This window comes from Hippopotamus amphibius, chromosome 11, assembly GCF_030028045.1.
Source record: "Hippopotamus amphibius kiboko isolate mHipAmp2 chromosome 11, mHipAmp2.hap2, whole genome shotgun sequence".
Taxonomy (NCBI): domain Eukaryota; kingdom Metazoa; phylum Chordata; class Mammalia; order Artiodactyla; family Hippopotamidae; genus Hippopotamus; species Hippopotamus amphibius.
This window is the reverse complement of record NC_080196.1, coordinates 45628167-45653597: the sequence shown is the minus strand read 5'-3', so window position 1 is coordinate 45653597 and position 25431 is coordinate 45628167. Positions and strand designations below refer to the sequence as shown.

Here is a 25431-nt window from a genome sequence, read left to right as displayed (position 1 = left end):
AGTTCTCTTTGTGAACTGTCCTTTCTCGTATTTTGCACCTCGATTAACGCTCTTCCTATACAGTAATGCACTTCTTACACTCCTTTGTTATAGATGTTGTCAATAGTTCCCTTTATTTGGTTTCAATTTTTAGAAAAGTAAAATTTCCCCAAATTAAATATTTTCTCTTGCTGTTTCTTCCAGGGTTCTTTCTTTGAGCATTCAATACTCTATGTTCATTGACCTAATATGATTTTCAAGAATTTTTGATTCTTGATTTCATTTGGGGAATTTATTTTGGCATTTGGGGTGACATGAAGATCCAAAAAGCTCTGGTGAACTTGGAGAATGGCCATTCTAACAAACTGAAATTCAACCGGAATATTTGTCTGGGAGATGGTATTTAAATTTAACCTTGTCAAAAGAGGAATTAACATGTATAATGTGTGGCCTCAAAGGTTAATGCAGTTTTGGTTTTGTTAGTAATATGTGATGTCTGTATTAAGGAAGATACAGTTCTGCTTTAGGATTATTGGATTTGGTTTGGAATACTACACTTTAGGGGTACATAGGATCTGGAATTCCTTCAGAAGAGAGTAAACTCAGAAGGCAGCCAGGGTGGGGGGCAGAAGGGAGTTCTGAGCTTCAGGTGTAATTCGAGCAAAGATGCTCTTCTCATATTCTAAAATCCTCCAGAATGGTGGTAGAGAATAGGAAGAAAAGGAGGAAAACGAGGCTTGCAGAGTAAGCTTAATGGGGGGGCAAATAATTAGTAATAGAACAATAGGACCCAGGAGACAAACTTTTCATGTTTTCCTCTTTTCAGATTCTGAACTGAATACGGTGCCAGTTGTGGACTCAATCTTTTAAGAGCTGTGGGGGGTTGGGGGCCAAGTACCATGAAGATGAAGGACCTAGAAAATGGGATACATTAGGATACAGGCCAAAGGGATGGCTATGATGTAGCTTGGAAAAGAATGAAAAGAAGCAGCATCATTGTGAAGTATATGAAACATCCTTCTAGAGAGAACAGTTTCTACCTGAACTCTCACTTGTCCTCAGTCTGGGTTCCTTACCAAAAAAGCTTAAGGTCTCACTGTCTCCTCCTGCCATTACACACACACACACACACACACACACACACACACACACACACACACACGTGCTTAACACCTCATAAAAGTCTCACTGATAAACTAAAATGTGGACCATTTGCCTCAAATAAAGTGTCCACTGCTTGGGCAGTTTATCTTCCTTTTCTCTAATAAAATGTTACTTAAAACTCATCTCTTCTATAAAGTTTTGCAGACAAAGCTTAATGGATTAGCTACTTCATTTCTCTTCGACACTCCCCTTATGTAAATCTCATATGTGGATTTTTCCATGTTTATCTCATACGTCTCTTAAATACATTACATTATATTTTATATATTATAGGTAGTATATACATTCACGATAATGTGTGCATAATCATTATATATAATATATATGAATGCTATTTTTATATTTAATTAAATTATTCAAGCAATTGTTTGGTGGTGCATCTAGCGCTTGTGATTTTAAAGGTCCATTCATGCCTACATTGTGCCTTCTTTTGATTGTAATCTGCGTGAATGCAGTTTCTACTGTTATTTTTAGAGCCCTAGGTAGTGGTGACTGGTTAGACTCAATATTTATATGTTTGCTTATTTATTTATTCTTTCATTCAATCTCTCACATACTAGATATTTGTTGGGTGTTCTTCTAGGCTAAGGGAATATAGCAGTCAACAAAACAGAAAAAAATATCCTGCTGTTTTGAAGCTCACATTCCATTGGGGAGAGACAGATAATAAATTCACAGTTAAAGAATAATAAGTAAGTAATATCAGATGGTGGGAAGTACTATGAAAAAAGATAGCAGGACATAGCACTAATCGATGAATTTAGTAAAGTAGCAGGATATAAAATTAATGCGCAGAAATCTCTTGCATTCCTATACACTAACAACAGAAGAGCAGAAAGAGAAATTAAGGAAACTGTCCCATTTACCATTGCAACAAAAATAATAAAATACCTAGAAATAAACCTGCCTAAGGAGGAAAAAGACCTGTATGCAGAAAACTGGAAGACACTGATGAAAGAAATCAAAGACGATACAAACAGATGGAGGGACATACCATGTTCTTGGAATGGAAGAATCAACATTGTGAAAACGACTATACCACTCAAAGCAATTTACAGATTCAACGCAATCCCTATCAAATTACCAATGGCATTTTTCACAGAACTGGAACAAGAAATCTTATGATTTGTATGGAAACACAAAAGACCCCGAATAGCCAAAGCAATGTTGAGAAGGAAAGACGGAGTTGGTGGAATTAGGCTTCCTGACTTCAAACAATACTACAAGGCCACAGTGATCAAGACAGTATGGTACCGGCACAAAAATAGAAAGGAAGATCAGTGGAACAGAATAGAGAACCCAGAGGTAAACCCAAGCACATATGGGCACCTTCTCTTTGACAAAGAGGCAGGAATATACAATGGAGAAAAGACAGCCTCTTCAATAAATGGTGCTGGGAAAAGAATGAAATTAAAACATTTCCTAACACCATACACAAAAATACACGCCAAATGGATTAAAGACCTACATGTAAGGCCAGACACATGTAAAAGAATGAAATTCTACATGTAAAAGAATGAAATTAGAACACTTCCTAACACCATACACAAAAATACACTCCAGATGGATTAAAGACCTACATGTAAGGCCAGACACTATAAAACTCCTAGAGAAAAACATAGGCAGAACACTCTATGACATCCATCAAAGCAACATCCTTTTTGACCCACCTCCTAGAAGAATGGAAATAAAATCAAGAATAAACAAATGGGACCTAAGGAAACTTAAAAGCCTTTGCACAGTGAAAGAAACCATAAACAAGACAAGAAGACAACCCTCAGAATGGGAGAAAATACTTGCCAATGAAACAATGGACAAAGGATTAATCACCAAAATATACAAGCAGCTCATACAGCTTAATACCAAAAAAACAAATAACCCAATCCACAAATGGGTGGAAGACCTAAATAGACATTTCTCCAAAGAAGACATGCAGATGGCCAACAAACACATGAAAAGATGCTCAACATCACTCATCATCAGAGAAATGCAAGTCAAAGCCACAATGAGGTATCACCTCACCCTGGTCAGAATGGCCATCATCAAAAAATCTAGAAACAATAAATGCTGGAGAGGGTGTGGAGAAAAGGGAACTCTCCTGCACTGTTGGTGGGAATGTAAGTTGGTACAGCCCCTATGGAAAACAGTTTGGAGGTTCCTTAAAAAACTAAAATTAGAACTACCATATGATCCAGTAATCCCACTCCTGGGCATATACCCAGAGAAAACCATAATCCAAAAAGAAACATGTACCATAATGTTCATTGCAGCACTATTTACAATAGCCAGGCATGGAAGCAACCTAAATGCCCATCAACAGATGAATGGATAAAGAAGATGTGGCACATATATACAATGGAATATTACTCAGCCATAAAAAGGAATGAAATGGAGCTATATGTAATGAGGTGGATAGACCTAGAGACTGTCATACAGAATGAAGTAAGCCAGAAAGAGAAAAACAAATATTGTATGCTAACTCATATATACGGAATCTCAAAAAAAAAAAAAAAAAGGTACTTATGAACCCAGTGACAGGGCAAGAATAAGGATGCAGATGCAGAGAATGGACTGGAGGACACAGGGTTGGGGGGTGGGGGGCGAAGGGGAAGCTGGGACGAAGTGAGAGTAGCATAGACATATATACACTCCCAAGTGTAAAATAGATAGCTAGTGGGAAGTTGCTGTATAACAAAGGAAGATCAACTCGATGATGGGTGACGTCTTAGAGGGCCAGGACAGGGACGGTGGGAGGGAGTCGCGGGATGGAGGGGATATGGGGGTATATATGGGGGTATATGTATAAATACAGCTGATTCACTTTGGTGTACCTCAAAAGCTGGTACAAAAGTGTAAAGCAATTATATTCCAATAAAGATCTTAAAAAAGAAAAAAAGATAGCAGGACAGCAAGAGAGGGAATGAGGTTAGCTATTTATTGGTCATTGCCCTTTGAACAGAAAGCATAACTGTAGATATTTAGGGTGGGAAATAAGAATTACTAAGATGATATCAGGTACCTTAAAAAGCTGTGCATTCTCCTTTTGAAATAAACTTAGTATAACTTTGAATGTAACCTCACTCAGGGAATAAGGCAATTTTCCTAAGTTTAATTGAATCTGTGAATCTGAGAACAGAGCTGTATCTGCAGAGATTACTTGTCAAAGGAAGGCAGTATTTTTCTTTCATGTGCTTATTAGCTCAAGGAAAATTATTATGGGAAAGTGGATGATGTTGTTTTATAGTCATCACCCATCCCTTTACCTAAGGTAGGGAGAATTAGATTTAGATTAAATTTCATTTACGGATGCTGCCTCCTGCCCCACCTTTGGATGTTTTGAGTTAACAATTTTTCAGCTTTTTTTAAAAGATGGTGCAAAAGCAATATGCATTAAGCAGAAATTGTACTTCAGATTTTGAATTTTGATCTTTTCCTGGGCTAGCGACATGCAGCATGATGATTTTGTCCAACTGTAGGCTAACGGCAGTGTTCTGAGCATGTTTAAGGCAGGCTGGGCTTAGCCATGGTATTCAGTAGGTTAGGTGTATTCAGTGCATTTTCGACTTATATTTTCAACTTAAGATATGTTTTTCCAGATGTAACCCCATTGTAAGTCAAAGAGGATCCATATAGTAAATATAGTTTGCTTTCATTTGAAGTAGAAATTCTGTTTTTTATTCCACAGAAGCATATAGCTTCTTTTTTATGTCAGTTTTATTGAGATACAGTTTATTTATAATAAAATACAAAATGTACCCAAGTCCCGACAAATGTATACACCTGTGCAATCAGCACTTCAATCAAGATTATAGAATGTTTCTGTTCCCCTAAAACGTTCTCCTGTGCCTCTTTGCAATCTTTATTCCCTTCTGCCCCTTGTTAAAAAGCTCCATTGATTCTATGCCCTTCAATGCTACCCACTAACCTACTAAAAATACTTCTGGAAGTAGGTGGACTATAAAAGAAAGTGACTACCTAAATGAAATAACCTTTTCAATCTCTAGGTTTTCTTTCTGGATCTGTCATTTAATTTCTTTTTTTAAATGTTTATAATAGTCCATAAAAATGTGTTTCAAATGTTTGTACTACTTCATATTTGATAACCAGTTAAACTGTATTTTCCTCCAGAGCCTCTGTCTCTCAGTCAGTGGTAGCATCAGCCATCCAGCTGCACAAGCCAGCAGCCTGGGCATCATTCCACAGCTCCAAACTCCTCACCTCCTGTTACCCACCATCAGGTTAGACTAAATACCGCAAGCAGATTCAGGTTCTACTTCTCATTCTCTCCCCTGCAGGACTCTCCCACTTCGTCTTCATGCTTTTCCTACCCTCTCTAATCTATCCTCCAAGTGAGCTTCACAAAGCTCAAGTCTGATTGTGTGACCTCCTGGTTGAGTGGCTTGGATAGAGATCAAAGCCCTTCCTCAGACCCACAATGCTGTGCAAGTAGCCTTCATCCTCCCATTTCCATCCTGTTTTGCAGACGGCTTCCTCGTGCTCTCTCTCTTCTTTCTTCTCCACAAACGTGGCTCATGCCATCACACCGCAGGGCACCTTGAAGGACTCCTGCTGCTGCACTGTGCTTCGTTGACTGTTCCTTTGAGCCTATCTCTCCCGGAAGCTTCCTCTGACTGCCTAGCCTTTGCCCTCCATAGCATCACAGTTCTTTCAGATCTCAGGGCAGGTGAAATTTTACAAATATTCATGTGATCTATTACTCAAGTAATTTGAGCAATCAGTTAAAGCATATAAAATCCTTGACTCATAGTTAGGTGACAAACAAACTAGTTTCTATAGTAGATATACCTGGAAAGACAGATTTATTAATATTCTTAGAATTTAGTTGCGTAGAGTTATAAACTCTGCCAATGCCTAGAAGAATCCACAGTGCCCATTAAAAGCATACACTTGATTTTGGTTACCTAGTTACCCTGGCTGGATACCTAAGAGACTCTGTTGGAACCTGGGGAACATTGAAGAAAAGTATGTAATAGCATAAAATTTAAATCATATTCTTACATTTTAAAAAGAAGAGTGACATCCAAAGAGGTTTCTCTAGATTTCATTCTCATTTTTAAGTTTAGAATATTTAAAGGAAACCAGTGACTCTATCCTTACTACGGAAACAAATCTATACATTTAGATCGGCAGAATATTTTATGGTATGGTTAGAATTGGGCTCAGAAGAGATTGTGACCCTTGCATATTTGATGATTTTATTTTCTTAATTTCCTTTTCAAAGCTATACATCTTTCCTGGAGCATCGGAACTCTGAATCATGGAAGAAAGTAAATTGATTCTGTATTCTTCAACCCTACAATTTGGCAGTGAGAATATTTTTTTCCTAAAAATGACTCATTTACAAAGAGACTTTGTATGAACGTGGAAAAGACTTACATACTCACAGAAATCTTGCAATTGAGGGTAGGGTGGGTATTTGGACCTGCTAATAATTGCAAAATGGCAAAATTAATGTTGAACAGTATTAATTGATCCATGATCATGTGGAAGTTACAGTTCTACAAGAAAACACAGACACTTGTATATTCAGAAAAAGAAAAACTCAGTAAGCTATATAAAAAGCTTATCATTTTTCCTGTTTCAGGGCATTTTTCTTGTTTTAATGTACCCCGCTATGAGTCAACCAACATTTTATTTCTTGCTTCTCTCGGAAAGTGTTCTGTTGTAATATCCCTCCCTGTTAACCTTTATTTTCCTGATTTTTAGTCCAAAATTTGTTTCTCTGAATTTCATCCAATTTCTTCTGGTGATTTGCCCTGGGATCTCCCAGCTTGGATGTGGTTTTGGTTTTTCTTCATTTTGTTGCTAATCATGCTTCCTCTAGCTTCTAAAATAATCTTTGAATTTCTTGGTGCAACTAAATTTTCAAGAATGCATCTCATTGTATGTTAAGAAAACAACAACAAGCTGGTTCTTATATTGTGGGAAGCGTTGATTACTCCTGTATTTCAATTCTTCTAAAGACAAAGCAAACAGGGCCATTAAAAAATACAGAGGCCTTGTTTACACGTTCAGCATTAGATCTGTATGCCTGCTGAAGAAAGGTTAAGTCATGATGTGATGCCCGGCCATGCCATTCTTCATGCTCTAATGCTGGCCGTTAAAGACCACAGAATACTGTTCTGCAGAAGTGTTCTCATGGCTCTGTACAATGGTCACTAACTCTGAAGAAAAGAAAGAAGCTCATCTTCACTGAGTTCCTAACACCTGCCAGACTTTTTCACCTGTGAGTCCATTTGTTTCTTCTCGGAAGCAAAGTGGGTATTATTATCCTGGTTTACGGTGAGAAACTGAGGCTTAGCTAGGCAAAATGACAGCCCAAGTCCCACAGAAAATCAAGGGAGGAACAAAAATTCAGCCTCAGGTCTTTTCCAATTTCAAAATTCATTGTCTTTCCACTTCACTGTGTTGCCTCCCAGGATCTGGGGATGTGAGGAGTCTGCCTGAGGTCACATTATGAGTCAGAGGTGAGCTGGGAACATTGTCTGGGGCATCTCCATGTTGCGTTAATCCATTAAAATATGATGTGTCCTCTGTAACAAATGCAACACATTCACTTCTTCGAAAGGGAGAGATGGCTGGCAGCTTTTGATCTTCCACAAAAGATTAACTTTCTAAAAAAAGTAATAAAGCAGATATGACATTTGGCTTAACTTTTGAAAAAAACATGAAAGCAAATAATTCATTAGATGTGAACTTTGCTGATGACCAACGATCTTGATACATAGTCTCCATGGTAACTTTTCTTTCTTCTTTTTTTTTTTTTGCTGTGTGCGTGCTTTCTTTAGTTGCGGTGAGCGGGGGCTACTCTTCGTTGTGCTGTGCTGACTCCTCATTGCCGTGGCTTCTCTTGTTGCCAAGCACGGGCTCTAGGCATGTGGGCTTCAGTAATTGCAGCACATTGGGCTCAATAGTTGTGGCTCACGGGCTCTAGAGTGCAGGCTCAATAGTTGTGGCGCATGGGCTTAGTTGCTCCGCGGCATGTGGGATCTTCCTAGAGCAGGGATCGAACCTGTGTCCTCTACATTGGCAGCTGGATTCTTAACCACTGCGCCACCTAGGAAGCCCAATGGTAATTTTCTTTTGAGGAATGTTATGAACATTCCTTTCCTCTGGGTCTTCAGAATTCTAAGCAGTTTAAAACTAGTCTGGGAAATGGACTTCCTTGAATCTGATGAATTGTTCTAGAATCCTAAGATCAGATGTGCCGTGAAGCATTTTCCAATAAGAGGGTATTTCCACCTGCTCTTTCGACTTACTAGTTATGCAACTTTTGGCAAGTTTGCAGTTTCCTCATCTGAAAGTGGGGATAATGTGGAACCTATTGGGTTAGCCAAAAAATTTGTTCGGGTTTTTACGTAACATCTTATGGAAAAAGCTGAACAAACTTTTGGCCAACCCAATATACTAAAGGGTGGCTGTGAGGATTAAGTGAATTAACATATATGAAGTATGTAGTCTGGAACATGATAAGTACTATATAAATCATTGGTACCATTATTTATTCCAATTACAATAACGTTGTAAGTCATGTCAGACTATCCAGAGGGTGCACACAGGGTTTTGAAGGATCTAAAGAACATCCTAGGTGGTGGCATTTATAAGTAACCTGGTTCTGTGTAGGCATCTGCTAGCAGTGACAGCTGAAATACAATTCTAGGCCCATCTGATCCCAGAGTGATTGAGGGAAGGAGATTCAGTGATAACTAGACTGGCAGAGATACCAGCCTGGACAAACTGTGTAGATTGACTTTCTTCTCTCTTCTCATTGATCCTGAGAACGTGAACCACATGGTATTACTAACAGTTTCAGTTTGCTACTGAAAGCAGCTCAAATAAACATGGTTTCTTGGGAAAATAGATTTTTTTTTCACAATTGCATGCAGTGTGGATGACTTGGAGGCGAATTCTTCCAACGTTTGATTAACAAAATATGTGGCAGATGCTCTGTTCGGTGCTAGAGGTATAGAAATAAATGATACCTGGTCCCTCATCTCAAGGAGGCATAATCCAGTGACAAAGAGACACTGCCTGCCCATAGAGCAGATGATGGGTTTGAAAATTGCAGGTTGTTTTGTATGCAGTATGAATAGGTTGGTTATGAGACTTGTTCACAGTGAAGTAGAATGTTTAAGGATGGGGCCAGTGAACTCAAGAGAAACATTTGAGTTTGAGGAGTACTGGAGAAAACATAATGATACATTCTGTGAGCAACTGAATGGGGAATGGCTGATGGTTGGTAGAAATTATATAGTCATCCTCATTCTGGGAGTAGCTGAGAGCATTTTACAAAATGAGAAATGCAAGTGCATGTAAAAGGAGAAAAACAGTAATCTAGGACTGCTCTTTCTGAGACAACCATTATTGTTGCTATTATTGTTAGTAGAGCTAGCAAAGAATAGTAAAAGGAATATTTTTAAATGGGACTGGAAAAGCAGGAAATTCTGATGTTTCTGAAATTACAGCTGAAAATGTATTGACAAGTGAGTAGGTGAATACAAAGATCTACGCAGACACCCATGACTAGCTACATGGAAATGAAGCTTTTAGATTTAAGAATGAAGATGTTTTTGGAAACATTAATGAGATTTAACAACAGACAACTGTACCCAAACAGTAAGATCCAAGAAAGATGGGATGTGAATAAGAGAGGTAAATGTTTGCAGGTGCCAAGTGGTCCAAGTCAACCTGACATTGACCCTGGGAAATCTAGATGAATGCTGAGGGCCTGCAGGTTTGTTTTGGAGTTTAGTTGCCATGTGCTGAGTGAAGATTGAATAGTTTGCCCCTGTCTGAAAAAGTTGTGCTGTTTTACCGAAGCTCCAGATTCTGGAGGGAGGTGTAGAAAGCAGTGGAGATGAAAGCGACCTCAGCAGACGGCTCAGCCTTGGGAGGTGGGGGGAAATGTCACAGCCGTGTTCGGGGGAGAAACTTTCTAAAATGGGCAACCCAGAGGCTGTTATAGACTTACCTTGAAAGATAACACCCATCCAGGTGTAATTTATTCCAGAGATTAACTCAGATGGCTATTATCAGGTAGTTTAAAAAGTGTATTAAATTTGTTTAATTCTCCAATCCTAGATGTTTTTCTTTTGAATACATTGAATATGTTTCTAATGTGCAGAACATTTCTCCAGGCCTGTGAACGCTGGCTCTGTGTTTCCCGCCCAGAGCCGTCCTTTTAATCAAAGCATTTTTGGATAATTTTATTGAACTAGAGGTATTTAAGACTTTTCTTCCTAAAGAACTGAATGATGTGAATTCCTTGTTAAGCATTTTGCCACTTTGTTATTTTGGTTTCTTAAACAGTCACGAAGTGAAGTTGTAGGTGTGAGAAACCTGAGAAGGAGTGAACTCTACAATGGAGGGCCGCTCCAGGAGAATATGAGGAAATATTAATTATCTCTTGTTTATTCTTCTTCAGGGATATCAGGGAATGGCAGGGTCACCAGGTGTTCCAGGATCCCCAGGAATACAAGTATGTAATCTGTGTATACGTATTTTAGAAATGTCACTTCTAGTGAACCAAAACACATCACTAACAGAATTTTATTTTGTGGTTAATTTAGGGAGTACGAGGACTGCCAGGTTACAAAGGAGAACCAGGGAGAGATGGAGAAAAGGTAAATACACACGAACAAAGGTGTGTTTGGTTGTTTTAGTCACTCAAAGACAGAGGATGCAATCTGTGATGACTCCCATTCAGTAGTGTTCATTGTGGTGAATTCTAAGATGTCAGCTCGGAAATACGTCCGTGACCCTTGGCTGATCAAGCTCACAGGAGGCTTTTATCACTAGATCAAAGTGGTTATCACTGTCAGATGGCACAGGTATTGGCATTGCCCTGGCACCATGTTCTCTTCTGTGATTAAGCTCTTCAGGGACCTACCTTCTTAGAGGGAAGAGAATGTGAATGGAGTGTGTTCCCGTGTTAGCCGCAGACAGCCATGTGTCCATCTCCACGGCAGAAACCTGTCTTAGCCTTACTGGACTTCTTTCTCCTGCAGGGATTCAATGGGTACAGACAACATTTGTCTGACTTTCCTTTTTTTACAGCTCTGAGATTTGCCATGTTCTTTAAATATGTTCAATATTTCAGTACCTCCCCAGGGATCCGGTCCTGGATCCAGTTAGTAGCTGGTCCACATCCAAGATGCCCACTGGAATTTGCTCCGATCCCCATGATGATTTGTTAGCTTAATTCCTAAAGCACAGTCTTATTTCAAAGTTCTTTGAAGGCCTTCTGCTATTTGTTCCTGATAAAAACCTGCACTAATTTTCTAGCTACAATCCTTGCAAAATGATTGCCTTTTAAAAATAGTGTGTGTGGCATGCACACCTGAGAAACACTGATCTAAACTTCATCTGTTTTATGTTTTTATGGTTGCCCATGCTGGTTATAGAAAATTGTAGCTGCTCAAGTACCATCTCTGGATGGACCCTTGGCAGATCTCATGATGGGTCTGCTGCTTTCAAGCTGTTTGATCTTGGCACATGAATTGATGTCTTTGGATCTTATTTTCTTCATTGACTCCATGGGGATTCCTTTATAGGTTTATTGTAAGGATTAAATGAAATAATATATGAAAAATACTTAGTTTGTTTCCTGGTACAGGGTTTTCCTTGAATAAATGTCTATTTTTTTTTTTTTTGTTCTGTTTTGTTTATCAAGGAGCGAGGTTGTGGTTGGGATGTTGCATGAGGTGGGCTGGCATGTGTCATGAGCAAGAAATGTTAGAGCAAACAGGAGGGTTAGTGGCTGGAAAAGAAACAGAGAAGATGGAATAGATCAGGGCAGTTCTATAATGTGGGGAGAGTCAGGAAAGGCAGAACAACAGCAGCAATTGATAGAATTCTGGAAGAGGTGGTACAAAATCCTCTTGTCTCCTCAGTGGTCCTGGGACTCTGAATCTTTTTAGCCACTGGCAATCTCTGCCTATTTAAAATGATGGAGATACACCTTAAGAGGTGCTGGAGAGCAGGCCAAGCCCACAGGAATGGGGATGCCTTATACTTGTGTGCTCTGGGGGTATCATGAGAGAGACCTCTGACCTTCTCTAGGAGAACAGGGGATTCCACTGGGAAGGTGTGGCTACCTGTTCCTAGGATGCCACATGCCAGGCAGCTCACTGGCTGTTTCTTTAACATTCTCACAAGTAGCCTGATGTGGGGATGGAGGTAAATATGTAAAAGTATGCATGTGTGAATAAGTGTATTTGGGAATCGATGACTGAATACATTTATTTATTTTTTGCGTTGACTTGGGTTTTAGAGACCAAATATAAGAAGAAGGCTTTTTATTTGTTTATCTTAAAATTGGAGAAAAATACCTTATTTAAAAACAAAGAACAATAACCCACGAAACAGAAGCAGACTCACAGACATAGAGAACAGACTTGTGGTTGCCAGGATGGAGAGGGATGGATTGGGAATTTGGGATTAGCAGATGCAAAGTATTATGTATTGGCTGGATAAACAAGTCCTACTGTATAACACAGGGAACTATATTTACTATCCTATGATAAACCGTAATTGAAAAGAATATGAAAAAGAATTTATTTTATGTATATATAAAATCACTTTGCTGTACATCAGAAACTAACACAACATTGTAAATAACTATACTTCAATAAAATAAAAATTTTAAAAAAAGAACAATAATTTTGTTAGTCACATCTTAAGGTAACTGCTCTATTGTTTTGGGTCATTTCACTATGTTTGAAATAGAAGTGGGTGACTTTTACAAAGCCATACATTCTATTGAAGAAGATAAGATGAATAAGATGTATGTTTATGTAAAGTTCTTTGTTTTCAGTCCGGTAGTGATTTCATTCAGTGTTGTTTTCTGAAGTTCATTGTTCGGCCATCAGCTCTGATTGACGTGGTCATTGTGGACCTAAAATCACCACATACTGCCCCTAAATTCCCTCCGTACATTCCTTGTGGCTTCAGGAACTTGTTTATCTAGAGCTACAATAATTTAGTGAGTTAGTTAAAGGCTTTTCCTTGGTTGTTCCTCTAGAATACAGTTTGTTACTTCCAGAAATGGGAAGGTTGAAAACATACCCTTGGGATGGCTTGTGGTCGCTCAGGGCATTTTTTCCAGGCATCACCCATGGCCTTTGGGGAATTGCTCAACACGGTACTGTTCTCTATTAGGATATTTTCCCAGAATAATTTCCATTTTGTGGATTTCCACTGAAAACTCTCATAGGAGTTTCCACTGAAGATAATTAAAATTATATGCAGTTTCTGGCTGACTGTAACATTTCTTCCTCACCTATCAGAAAATAGAATGTGTATAGATTTTGCATGGGTTTTTTTTCCCCCTGAATCTACAAAATTAAAGGACCCCTTATCCACCAAACGGTCTTCAATTGGTAACATTTATAACATGCTTTAAAGATATTCTTTGGACTCTAAGAAATACTTTACTCAGAGCACTTCCTCAAGCTTTAAGGAAACCTAGTATATTTAAATTGTGTGGAAAAATGTACTTCGTTAAAACTTACACTAAGCTGGGTTGGTTAACTGCTATATATTTATGGGTTTTCTAATTGAATGTGAAACTTTCTATGGCAATGCAATTCTGGAGACACAGGAAGTACTAATAATTTGTTTTAATCTAGCCAGACTTTGTACAGACTCATCACTTGCTTTCTCTGGGTTTAAGAAATAAAATATGTTAATTCTATCTAAGGTATCCTTATAAAACCAATTATACATTTTGTTTAGTTTCTTCGTTAGAGCGTTGAACATTTGAATTGTGCTTTTGAGATCTCACTGTCCCATTGCTCTCAGCATCCAGGACAGAGTATCATGTGATGAGGGAGCCTTTCTTAAGTGAATAAACCCCATTATCTGCACTTTGAAAGGCAAGCTGAAGTGATGTCACAGCAATATCTATTACCTAGTCGGTCATAATCAAGGAACTCCAATATATATGTTGAGAGAACAGTAGTAAAGGACCAAGCTGAAAAGGGTTATTAGGGAATAATACGTTAAAGTTTAACATGCTTGTGGCTTTATTTCTTTCAGTATTCCTGAAGACAAAAAACAAAGTTTAAAAAATTAAAACAAAGCCAGTAGTGACATAAGAGGGAGAAACAAAACTAGCTTAGAAAAGCGACCACCTTTCTCTTATTTCTCACGTAGGCACAGTAATCTACCCATGTAGCTTTCTGATAGCACCGTGGCCCAAACATGGGGTGTGTGTGTGTGTGTGTGTGTGCAGTGACATGTTCCAGGCTGTGCCCTGATTTCAGACTTCTTAACCTTTCTAGTCCTGCTTGTCTCTTTAAAAATGCTTTTTCCCAAATCTAGAAAGTGGGACTCTAAGTATTTCTTCATAGCCTTGTTATGAAGACTAAATTAGATCATGCATGTGTGTGCTTGGCCAAAATTAAACACTGTAAATTAGTGATGGTGAGGATGGCGACTTGTAAATGTTTGGGAAATATCCTTAGTTTATCCCCTGTTGTTTCTCTCAGTGTTGAAGTGCCCCTTATGAAGCAACCAGACAGGAATTCCCTAGACCTCTTCCCACCCCATTTACCCTCTTCGTGTGTGTGTAGCTGTATTCCACCCTTTCTCCTGTTAATGTGGATGAATTGTCCATGGGTAATGTCCAGCCCTCCTCTGTGCTCTAGGTCTCATCCTTCTCCATTACTTCGTGTTATTCATGAGCCCTTTTCTTCCGTGTCACTAGTTTTTTCTTTCTTTCTTTAAAATTTATTTTATTGAAATATAGTTAATTTACAATGTTGTGTTAATTTTTGCTGTACAGCAAAGTGACTCCGTTATACATGCATATATAAATATACAGACATTCTTGTCGATATTCTTTTCCATTATGGTTTATCACAGGATATTGGATATAGTTCCCTGTGCTCTACAGTAGGACCTTGTTGTTTATCCATCCTATATATAATAGTTTGCATCTGCTAATCCCGAACTCCCAATCCATTCCTGCCTCACCCCCCTTGGCAACCACAAGTCTGCTCTCTATATCTGTGAGTTTGTTTCTGTTTCATAGGTAAGTTCATTTGTGTCATATTTCAGATTCCACATATAAGTGATGTCATATGATATTTGTCTTTCTCTTTCTGACTTACTTCGCTGAGTATGATACTCTGTAGTTGCATCCATGTTGCTGCAGATGGCATCATTTCATTCTTTTTTATGGCTGAGTAGTATTCCATTGTATGTATGAGCCACATCTTCTTTATCCATTCATCTGTTGATGGACAGTTAGGTTGCTTCCATGCTTGGCTATTGAAAATAGTGCTGCTTTGAACATAGGGGTGCATGTACCTTTTTTGAATTATAGTTTTATCCAGATACATTCCCAGGGGTGAGATTGCTGGATCATATGACTAGTTTTTTCTTTTTTAATTAAATTTTCCCAATAGCCCAAGGGATGACCCATCTGAAGCCAAACTAAACCCACCACCGAGCTTCCTTTAGCCACCCACCCTGTTTCTCTGTTTCCCATCACAGTATAAGTACTTGAAAAAAGTTTGCCTTTAGTCTCTGCACGTTCTCACTCCTCTTTCTCTCTTGAACCCCTTCCAGCAGGACGTCCATCCCAACCTTCTGCTGTTTAGATCACCAGTGTCTCCTGTCTTTAAAAGTCACTAGTGGATATTTTCAGTCCATCTCTTCATCTTGGTCTGTGTCTCTGCAGCACTGGACTCAATTGACTATTCCCTTTTTGGAAATATTTCTTCTCCTGGCTTCTGGGACCACATGTTCCTAGGTTTTCTCTTGCCTTCACTGGTTCCCTTTTCATGACTTAATTGTTGTCTTCTCTTCTCTCCGTTCTCTAGATGTTGTGGAGTCCTGGTTTCAAGCCCTTCCTCTCCTCCCTTAATAGAGTTTATTATTGCAATATTATTAAATATAAATGTATATATGAGTATAAATGTATGTGTCAAATATATATACATATTGGTGATAAGCATGGTAATAATTGATATATTGGTATAATTAATGGTATAATTCATCTAATAAATTTTAAAATATTATTAAATAAATATCTACACACTTTTTTTGGGCTGCATTGGGTCTTTGTTGCTGCGTGCGAGCTTTCTCTAGTTGTGGTGAGCAGGGGCTACTCTTTATTGTGGTGCGTGGGCTTCTCATTGAGGTGGCTTCTCTTGTTGCAGAGCACAGACTCTAGGCATACAGGCTTCAGTAGTTGTGGCATGTGGGCTCAGTAGTTGTGGCACACAGGCTTAGTTGCTCCGTGGCATGTGGGATCTTCCCAGACCAGGTGGATTAGCAGGTGGAGTCTTAACCACTGCACCACCAGGGAAGTCCCTGCACCTCTTTTTTTTCTAATAAAATATTTTGTTTCATCTGAATCTGGAGAAATCATGAAGTTGTTACAAGAAGGATTTTTCAGAAAACTTTCCTCCCTTTTTATGGAAGGAGTGGTACCACAGTTTCCTTCTTTCCTACCTCTTTTCCTCAGAGGCTTTTCTTCCAAAGCAGCAGGGCCTTCCCAAAATGTTCTCTAAGGTCTGGCTGGGTTGAGCATCCCTCCCGTCTGTCCATGTGGTGCTGCCCTCTGTGTGCTCAGGTTTTTACTACTTCTGCGGATGTTTTTGCAAAGTCTTGATTGTTTCCTGATCTTTCACCTTCTTTCCTTTTAGGGCCCTACAATGGATTCAGCATCTCCGTGAGGAACCATTCATTCTATGTCCTGCCTCATTTCTTGGCTGCTCTGCTGCTTTCTGTCCTGTTTCCTTTTTCTCTACTGGCATCATTGAGAAATTTACAACTTTTATTGATTTTTTTACAGGACACTTCATCTTTTCTTGGCCTCATTTCTCTTCTGCAGTTTGGGCGTGCTCTGTTTTATGGTCATGATAAACTGTGACAGGGACCATATGGTAGGAGCTTGGGAACTGACTTTTTCCCTAGACCTGAGTAGTCTAACGGTGATGCCCAAACCCAAGAGGAAGGCCCATCACCTGTTAGGGAACATTTTAGTAGATGTAAACATTTCCCAGGAGGTCATTGTGGCCTGTGCCTGTGTGACACTTACTTAGTGTTCGTTTTTATAGAGGAGAAGGAACAGGAAGATGTGTAAGGCTGTTGATATGTTGGGTGCTCAAGGAGTTTACTGTTGTGTGTACATTTTTCTGTTTTATTTTTAGACATATCTCGCGTGGATATTATCCACGTGCATTCCTTATCACATGCCATCCTCACAAAAAGGTCCTGTGAGGTTAGTAAAGTCATACTCGGCCCGTTTTACATTAATTGTAAAGTGAATGATCCCTATTGTACAGTTTCAAAACTGAGAAATGAGGAACTTCAATCGTCTGCCTAAAGTTACTCAAGGATCAGGGATTGAAATAAAATGTCTGGATCTCACTCTGGCTTTCTTTTCACAGTATTTTTCTGTGCTTTGTATTTTTCACAGTATTTTTCTGTGTTTTGTTCCTCTTTTGCTCTATTGTCTGCACCCTTGAGAAAGCCTGATGCCTATGAGCAGCTGAGGAGGGGGAGGAGAGGGGAAGGGAAGAGGGAACAGAGGGAAAGGAGAGGGGGGAAGAGGAGGGGGAAGGAGAAGAAGGAGGGAGAGGAGGGGAGGGAGGAGGAGGCTAGATGGATGACTGATAGTTTGCACTGATTTGCCATGAGAGTGGATTCATGGTCTTACTTTTCCATGTGTACCTGTAAAATGTTTCCTCCATGTCTCAAAAATAAAGGCTTTAAGAAAGAAAAAAAATCTCTCTCAAAGGAGCAGGGATAGTTCACTCTAGATCATAGATCATCAAACTTTTAAACTGCAAAATCTTTGCAGTGAAAGTCTTTGGGGCATGTAGTCCAATGTATATGTATGAATTATGTGCTATGCTACTGAATAAAGATCTATGTGCACTGAAAACACAGACACATTGAGAAATTTTGAAAGAATGAGATTTTTAAAACATTAATTTTCATAATCTTTTGCTACTCAAATAAATAACCTTGATGTAACTTTGGAGACTGGGACTCTAGATCAACCTGTGAGACTGACAGGCTCATCAAAGGCTTCTTACCAGTCAGGAAGCTTTGGAGAAGACCTGGGGAAAATAGAACCATCTTATTGCAAATCTTGGATTCTCTTTGATTCTAATCTCTTGTAAACTCAGTGGGAATCAAGAGTGTGACTCCTTGAAATAATTTTTTATTGGAATTTTCTTGGAGGACTTGAGAGTGTTTACTATAGTTTAGAAAATGAAAGTATTTGCATATTCAGTGAATTATCATTAATCACAGGCAAGGCATCAGCTAGGATAGAGTAGGTTATGTTGCAATAACAGGCAAGTCCCAAATGCTGATGCCTGAAAACAAAAAAAGATTTATTGCTCATCAAACTTCACACTTATTAGCAGACTCAGGCTAGCAGAAGTTTCACCCTCTAGATTGTAACTAATTACAGTAGCAGGTCCCTGGAGAATCAAACAGTGGCTCATAAACCACTTTCATTCATCTTTAATTAGCCAGAGCAAATTTTGTAAATTGCACTAACTTTAAGTGTCAGGAAAGTCTGATTCCCCCATTTGCTTAGAAGTAGAGAGAATCTGAATATTATAAAAAATAATCATGTCTACTAAGACAAAATAGGAATACATCAAGAATGGGTTTTTTCTCAAAGAGATTGGGGTCTAATAAAGCACACAACACATACAAAGTAACTATCCTAAGAGAGCAAATGTTAAGTGCCAAACATGAGAGTTGAATAAAACTCCCTAGGAGTTTAGAGGAAAGTTGGAAATTCAAAAAAGCTTCATGAAGGAAACTGTAAACAGAAAGTTAATCACAGCTACAGACTTAAAGGGGCTGTTCTTATCCAATTTAAGAAACCTCTAACCTGGGGAGGCTGTGGTTCCTTACTATACTCTGTGTGTGTGTGTGTGTGTGTGCGTGTGTGTGGGTGTGTGTGTGTATGTCTATTATCAATAAGACTGTAATGAACATCTTTGTGTATATTTCTCAGTACATTTTTCTGAGTATATCCATAGGAAAATTTCCCAGAAGTAGAATTGATTAGAGAATCAAAGGGTTAAGTTCATAATTAAACTTTGATGCAGATTTCCTATTTACCTTCCAGAAAGTGTGTCCTCCCCCAACAAGTCTGTGAAATATCTTTCCTCACACTCTTATCAGCACTGAATTTCATTAAAGTTTCTGATTTTCATCAATATATGTTAAAAATGGTACTGGTTTGATTTGCAATCCTTTGTTAGTGATTAAGGTAAAGTACCTTGTCATGTGATTTTTGGAAATATTGTTACTTCTCTGTAATTTGCTTTTTATTCATATCCTTTTTCTTCCCTACTTGGCTGTTCATCTTTTTAAAAATTGATTTTTATATGCATGTTGTAAATTGTGTGAAAATATTTTTCCTGGCTTATATTACGTGTTTTGATTTGGTTTTTAGAATTCTAGCCATACAGAAATTTTAAATATTTACATGTATATAAAGTTTTACTTCTTTTCTCCTATGTTTGTATCTGTTAGAGAGGGTCAGCATTCCAACATTTTGAATAAAGTTCCTCATGATTTGAATTTTTATTATTTTATATTTTAATCTTAAAATTTTTTGATATTTGGAGTAAAGTTAGATGAGTATTCTTATTTTTTCCTTTCTTTTGCTAAAAGGATAGCCAGTTGCTACAACAGTATTTATGAAGTTGCACTTTTTTCTCTGTTTATTTGAAAAACCATCATTATCACTAAATTTCCATTCTCATTTGGGTCCGGTGTTTTTGGCTTTCCATTCTGTTCCATTTATCTGTCTACATCTTCTCCACTGCAAAAATGTTTTAATTATTGTCACTTCATAATATGATTTAATACTGGCAGGCCTAGTCCTTCCTCATTATTCTTTATGATCAAAATTTTCCTGGCTATTCTTGCATGCTTATTTTTCCAGATAAAGCTCAGTATCTTTTCTTCAGTTTTTTAGAAATTCCTGTTTATGTTTTATTTAGGATTCCTTTGAATATATGGATTAATTTTCAAAGCACTGACATAATTTCAATACTGAATTTTCCTAGTCAAGATTATGATTCCTTCTTATTTCAAACTTAAAGCTCAATGGAATAATATTAATATTTTATTTTATATTGGTTCTCAACATTAGCTACGATTATATGTAGGACTTTTTTTTTGTCTCTTTTGTTCTTATAAGTGGAACTTTTTCTTTAGTATATATTTATATTGGTTATTTTTTATACAAAGAAAAACTATTTTTGTATATTAATTTTTAAGACAGTAACTGATTTATTCATTATTTCAGGGTATTAGGTATATTGGCATATAAGATGTATAATCATAAGATAATTTGTTTTTTTCCTTCTAGGCTTTGCCTCTCATTTTTATATTTTGTCTAAATTCACAGACTAGTCAAAACTGACTAGGAACACATCACAAATAGTGGTGATACTGGGCAAATTTGCTTTTAAGTTTCAAACGGTCACAATCTCTTTTAGTCCAGGTTTGTGGCTCTTTTGGTAGAAAAATTATTTCAACAGCAAATACATAGTTGTAATTTTGTATCTTTGACTTTTGATTCCAGCCAGTAGCATCATCCACAGTCCTGTTTTAGTCATGGCCCTTTCTACATTGATTAATTAGTTACTAATAACTAATAATTTCTTTTTCTTGAGCCACTATGTCCAGCTTGAGAGAAAGTTTTGGACCCACCTTAACTGATTTAGAGAATTTTAGAATGGTGTTTATGGCCACAGTCTTGATTTGGTCCTTCCCAGAGGCTGAGTCATGACTGAACTTCTTTTAAAGGCCTTCTCCAGTTTCATTATTTACCTGTTAGAGATGAGGGAAAAAAGGTGTAATTCTTCCCAATCCCAGTATTTTGGGACTTGGTCTGTTCCTTCTAACTGTGACTTGCAAACTGGCTAATTCTTTTCTAAGCTCATCTCTTTTATACTTACCTTGTCACATACAGCCAGTACCAATCGATTCATACCAACATTCTGTTTTCTCAGTTCTCTAGCTATGTTTATTGGATGCATTACTTGCTTTTGCAGTTTATTAAAAGCAAAGTTTTTTTTTTTTATCAAATGTTCACCACTGCATTACATGAATCACTATAATTTTAACCTCCAAAAATTGTTTTTCACTGCCCACTACCCAGCCCCAAAGCCATTGTCATGTGTATTTTTTTAATATTATTGTTTGGCAGCCTCTTTTTTCCTAGTATACTAATTTTTATATTAATTAACTTAGGCTAAGCTGTACTGCAGTAACTGATGATTCAGTGGCTCAATGGCCAACACAAGAGCATTTGTCTTTCATGTTATGTGCCTGTTGTAGGTAGATGTTGGCTAAAATTTACCACTTCTTTGCTACCCATGACTTTTAAACCTTGGACACAACTTGACTGAGTATATTGTGTTTGGGTCATACTTTCTTGTATTTTGTATTTTGTAGATATAAGTATTCCCCAAGCATTTTGCTAAATTTCTCTGCCCCTCTCCCATTTCATTGCTGTAACTTAACATGGATGCTAACTTAAAAATCTTGCTTATGCCCTTGAGGGTAGTTTTGTCCAGATTTTATATTTTTTTGGTCCCAATGTGGGTTAATGATCCCGGTCTATTCACTTTATCTGAGATGAGTTTATGTCTTATCTCCAGGAAAATAAAGTTTGAAGGTGATGTCTTCTGTAACCTGTAGCCCAAGAAGTGAAATCTTAGCTGGGACTTGGTTCATCTTTAAAGGGAATCCTGCTTTGCCCCTTTCTTCTCTACTTTTATCAAGTACTCATTGCCCAGCTAAGTTCCATCTTATCAAGAGTGTATCTTAGTCGATCTGGCCTTCAACTGTTCATCTCATTTCAACCTGAGTTAGCATAGGTAGTTCTCTTACCTTTATTAGATAGTGCTGGAAACTGAAAATGGAGTAGTAATATAACCATGTGGTTTGGTGATTTGATCTCACAGAGACACAGAAGTTTAGAGTGAAAAGAGTTGCTTTTAAAGGGTTCTATGCCTTGAATACCTGTGTCACTCTTTAAAACATGTGCATAAATATCTTCATTAAAATTAAGATTTTTAAGAATCACATCCATCATAGATAACTGGTCCCATCCTCTTCTTTCCCTACCAGACAAGCTAAGAAGATCATGAATTATTTTTATGTAGTGTCTTAATTTGCCTAAATAAAAGTAAATCAACCCAAATCTTGCCATGCCAGCCATTGGGCTTCTCTTAACTGTGTCTTGACAATTAAGATTTTTGAAGCTAAGGCAACAGTACCCAGTATGTCCCACAGAAATGTCTTAAAACGATGTCCACTAAATATCAAGCTGTTGTGATTTTCTTCATCTCTCCTCTTTTGGAGAGATGGCCTTTCCGCTTCATAAACTCACCTGAATAGATACTTACTGTGAACAATTTCCTAAGATCAGCAATTGGAAAAAAATCTCCACAGAATCCTAGAGTGTTTTGAGACTTTCAGCTCAGGGTCTGTCCTCACTGAGCTGGGATCTCAGAGGATGGCTCTCTCCAGGAAGTCTTAGCACTCAATCATTCCTACTAACTCCTAGGCCTTGCCACTTTAAGAGCCTCAATATTTTGAGAAGAGACGGCTGATCTCTAAGGGGTCCGAATTGCTGATGATATTTCCCTGGCCCAAAATACTTTCCTTCTCCAATCGTAAATGAAACCCTGATAAATGAGAATTGGTCTTTCATAGAGGTAGGGTTTTAATGTAGATGTGCATGTCACAGTTTGCAGATTTAATTCAAATGAATTTTGACAAGAATGAGGTGGAATAATATATGTTGATATTTTTTAGGCTGAAATGTGTTTTCTTTAATTAATTTGTTTTATTTTCAGGGTGACCGTGGACTTCCTGGTTTTCCTGGGCTTTATGGAATGCCAGGATCAAAGGTTGAAGAAATCTGTTCTTCTTAAAATTAAACAATGCCATATTTTATTTCAAATTGAAAGTACTTTAGGTTATAAATGGGTTATAAATAAATGCTGATATATAAAGTTATTAAATGACTGGGTTAAGATTAATATCATAATTTATATAAAGCATTTACAAATTTCCTTTAAAATTTTCAGCCATAAATCTTGTAGTATGTAAAAATTGATGAGTAACTTTATATAGAAATTCTCTTAACTATAAACCTTAAGTAATTTTATTTCTCTTTTATTTTGATGTTGGCATATTAAACTATGTTGTTTATAATTGGTGGTGTTTTTTCTTTAATCTATAAGAGAAATATTAATATTTCTCCAAAATTCAGGATTTATATTTTTATCTTTTAGGGTGAAATGGGCCCCAAAGGAGATACAGGATCACCTGGATTTTATGGCAAAAAGGGAAGTATAGATCCCAAAACAAAGTATCCATATTGTACTTTCAATATAATGGAAATAGAACATTTGAGTTTCAGTCCCAGCCCACTGATATAGCAATTAGCTTTATTTACCTTTCTCAGGGGATTTATTCAGAACAATGAAAAAATGGAAAAATAACTGTTGACTGTTATGCATGGTATTCTATAAGGATACTTTGCGTTATTGAGCCTTCTGAACTTTAAAAATATTTACGGAGATCCCTTGGAAGTGGTAGCTGTTAAACAGTGCATCCGTTGAGAATCCTATTTTTTCACATTGAAGGAAATGTACAGTCTGTACATTTAAGACGTGCATTGCTTTTTACTTTTGCCAAGTAGTGGTTTCTGTTTTTAGGTGCTTGTAATAATTCTGCATCCATTTTATCCTCAATGTCATGTTGTGTCCTGGTAAAATAATGCTTTGCTGAAAGCTGCAGGGCCAACACAAGCTGTGGTTCTATGAATTCTGTCACTACGTAAGGAAGTTAGCTTACTTTCCTGCTTAAGTTCAAGTTAGAATTTTAAAGCCTTATTATTGTAAGTATTATTTTTAAGTGTTTGTTTTTAATACAGGGTGCAAAAGGTGAAAAGGGGAATGCTGGTTTTCCTGGCCTTCCTGGACGTGCTGTGAGTGTGATAGGAAAAGTTCTTAAGTATTTTACTTTAAATAAAATGTATGCTATATTATCTTCTTTTAAAAAGAAAAATTACTGCAAAAAACATATTAAAATACTTGTATTTATTTTTTCAGGGAGAACCAGGAAGACATGGAAAGGATGGATTAATGGGTAGCCCTGGTTACAAGGTATTTACAAAAAAAAAAGTTTTTTGTAACTTGGGAGTGAACATGAGAAAAATGTACAGATATTAGACATTTTGTACATATGACTGGTATAAAATGAATGAGGTAAAAGTTGTTTTGGAGTAATTTTAAAATGATACTAAATTTATTTTGACTCTATCATGAATTCTTCTGTGTTGGAAATAAAATCCCAGGATATTAGAAGGTTGAGCTTCTTTGATGAGCCACTCAGATGGGTTTGTTTGGTGGATTAGAGGCAGAGGTACTTAGCTGTTTTGTTTTCAGAGAGTAGGGACTGAACCGTTAACCCTAACAATTTCAACCTTAACCCTGACAACTTGTGTGGTCTGAATATGGGAGAATTAGAGCAAGAAGAGCAGCAAAGTGCCAATCACTCATCAATCCTGAAAAAACTCAAAAGCACGTGCTCTATGATGGTGGGTTAGCACCATCTTATTCTTACATAAAGAAACTTTTTTTGGTCAATTATCAAATAGAAACAGGTTTTCTATAGCATGGCTTATTAAATAAAAAGACACCAGGCATATATATGTATTCAGTCAGTGTATCTGGAATGAGCCAACAATCCACATCATTGTCCTACTGTAAGTTTTTTGTTTGTTTGTTTTGTTGTTTGTCTTTTCTTTTCTTTCTTTTTTTTTTTTGATCCCCAAGGAGAGAATTTGTGTAAATCTATCAGCCAGTGAGACTACTTGGTCAAACATTAGATTTAGAAATGTCATCATGTTTCCTAATAGTCAACACTTTGAGGGCCAAACTTGCTCAGAAATTCAGTCCAAATTTTCTTAGTCTGTAGATGTTTTCTCTTCCTTTGGAAACATTGTCCATTTTTTCACTTAAAGGTTATGAAAGTTCTCCAAATATCAATGATTCCTTAAAGATTATAGATAGTGCTTCCTGAATGTAAAATATGGAGGCCCATTTTTAAGAGCTCACTCATGTGTTGTTAATTATATGTCACTGGTTTTGTATTTTATTTCCTGCTTGTTTGTTGATTAAACAGATATTAATTAATATATATTTGGTGCTGAACATATAGAAGAGAACAAAACTCTCATGGAGTTTATAA

General features: G+C 37.4%; 1 protein-coding gene across 2 annotated transcripts in view; it reads left to right on the top strand.

Moving 5' to 3' along the window:
• COL21A1 (collagen type XXI alpha 1 chain) overlaps positions 1 to 25431 on the top strand; it is a 212329-nt gene that overhangs the window by 114793 nt on the left and 72105 nt on the right. For both annotated transcript variants that reach the window (XM_057700407.1, XM_057700406.1), the window contains 6 exons: positions 10589 to 10642; positions 10734 to 10787; positions 23028 to 23081; positions 23469 to 23524; positions 24115 to 24166; positions 24291 to 24344. In XM_057700407.1, the coding sequence (XP_057556390.1) occupies positions 10589 to 10642; positions 10734 to 10787; positions 23028 to 23081; positions 23469 to 23524; positions 24115 to 24166; positions 24291 to 24344 (324 nt within the window). The remainder of the gene's footprint in view (positions 1 to 10588; positions 10643 to 10733; positions 10788 to 23027; positions 23082 to 23468; positions 23525 to 24114; positions 24167 to 24290; positions 24345 to 25431) is intronic.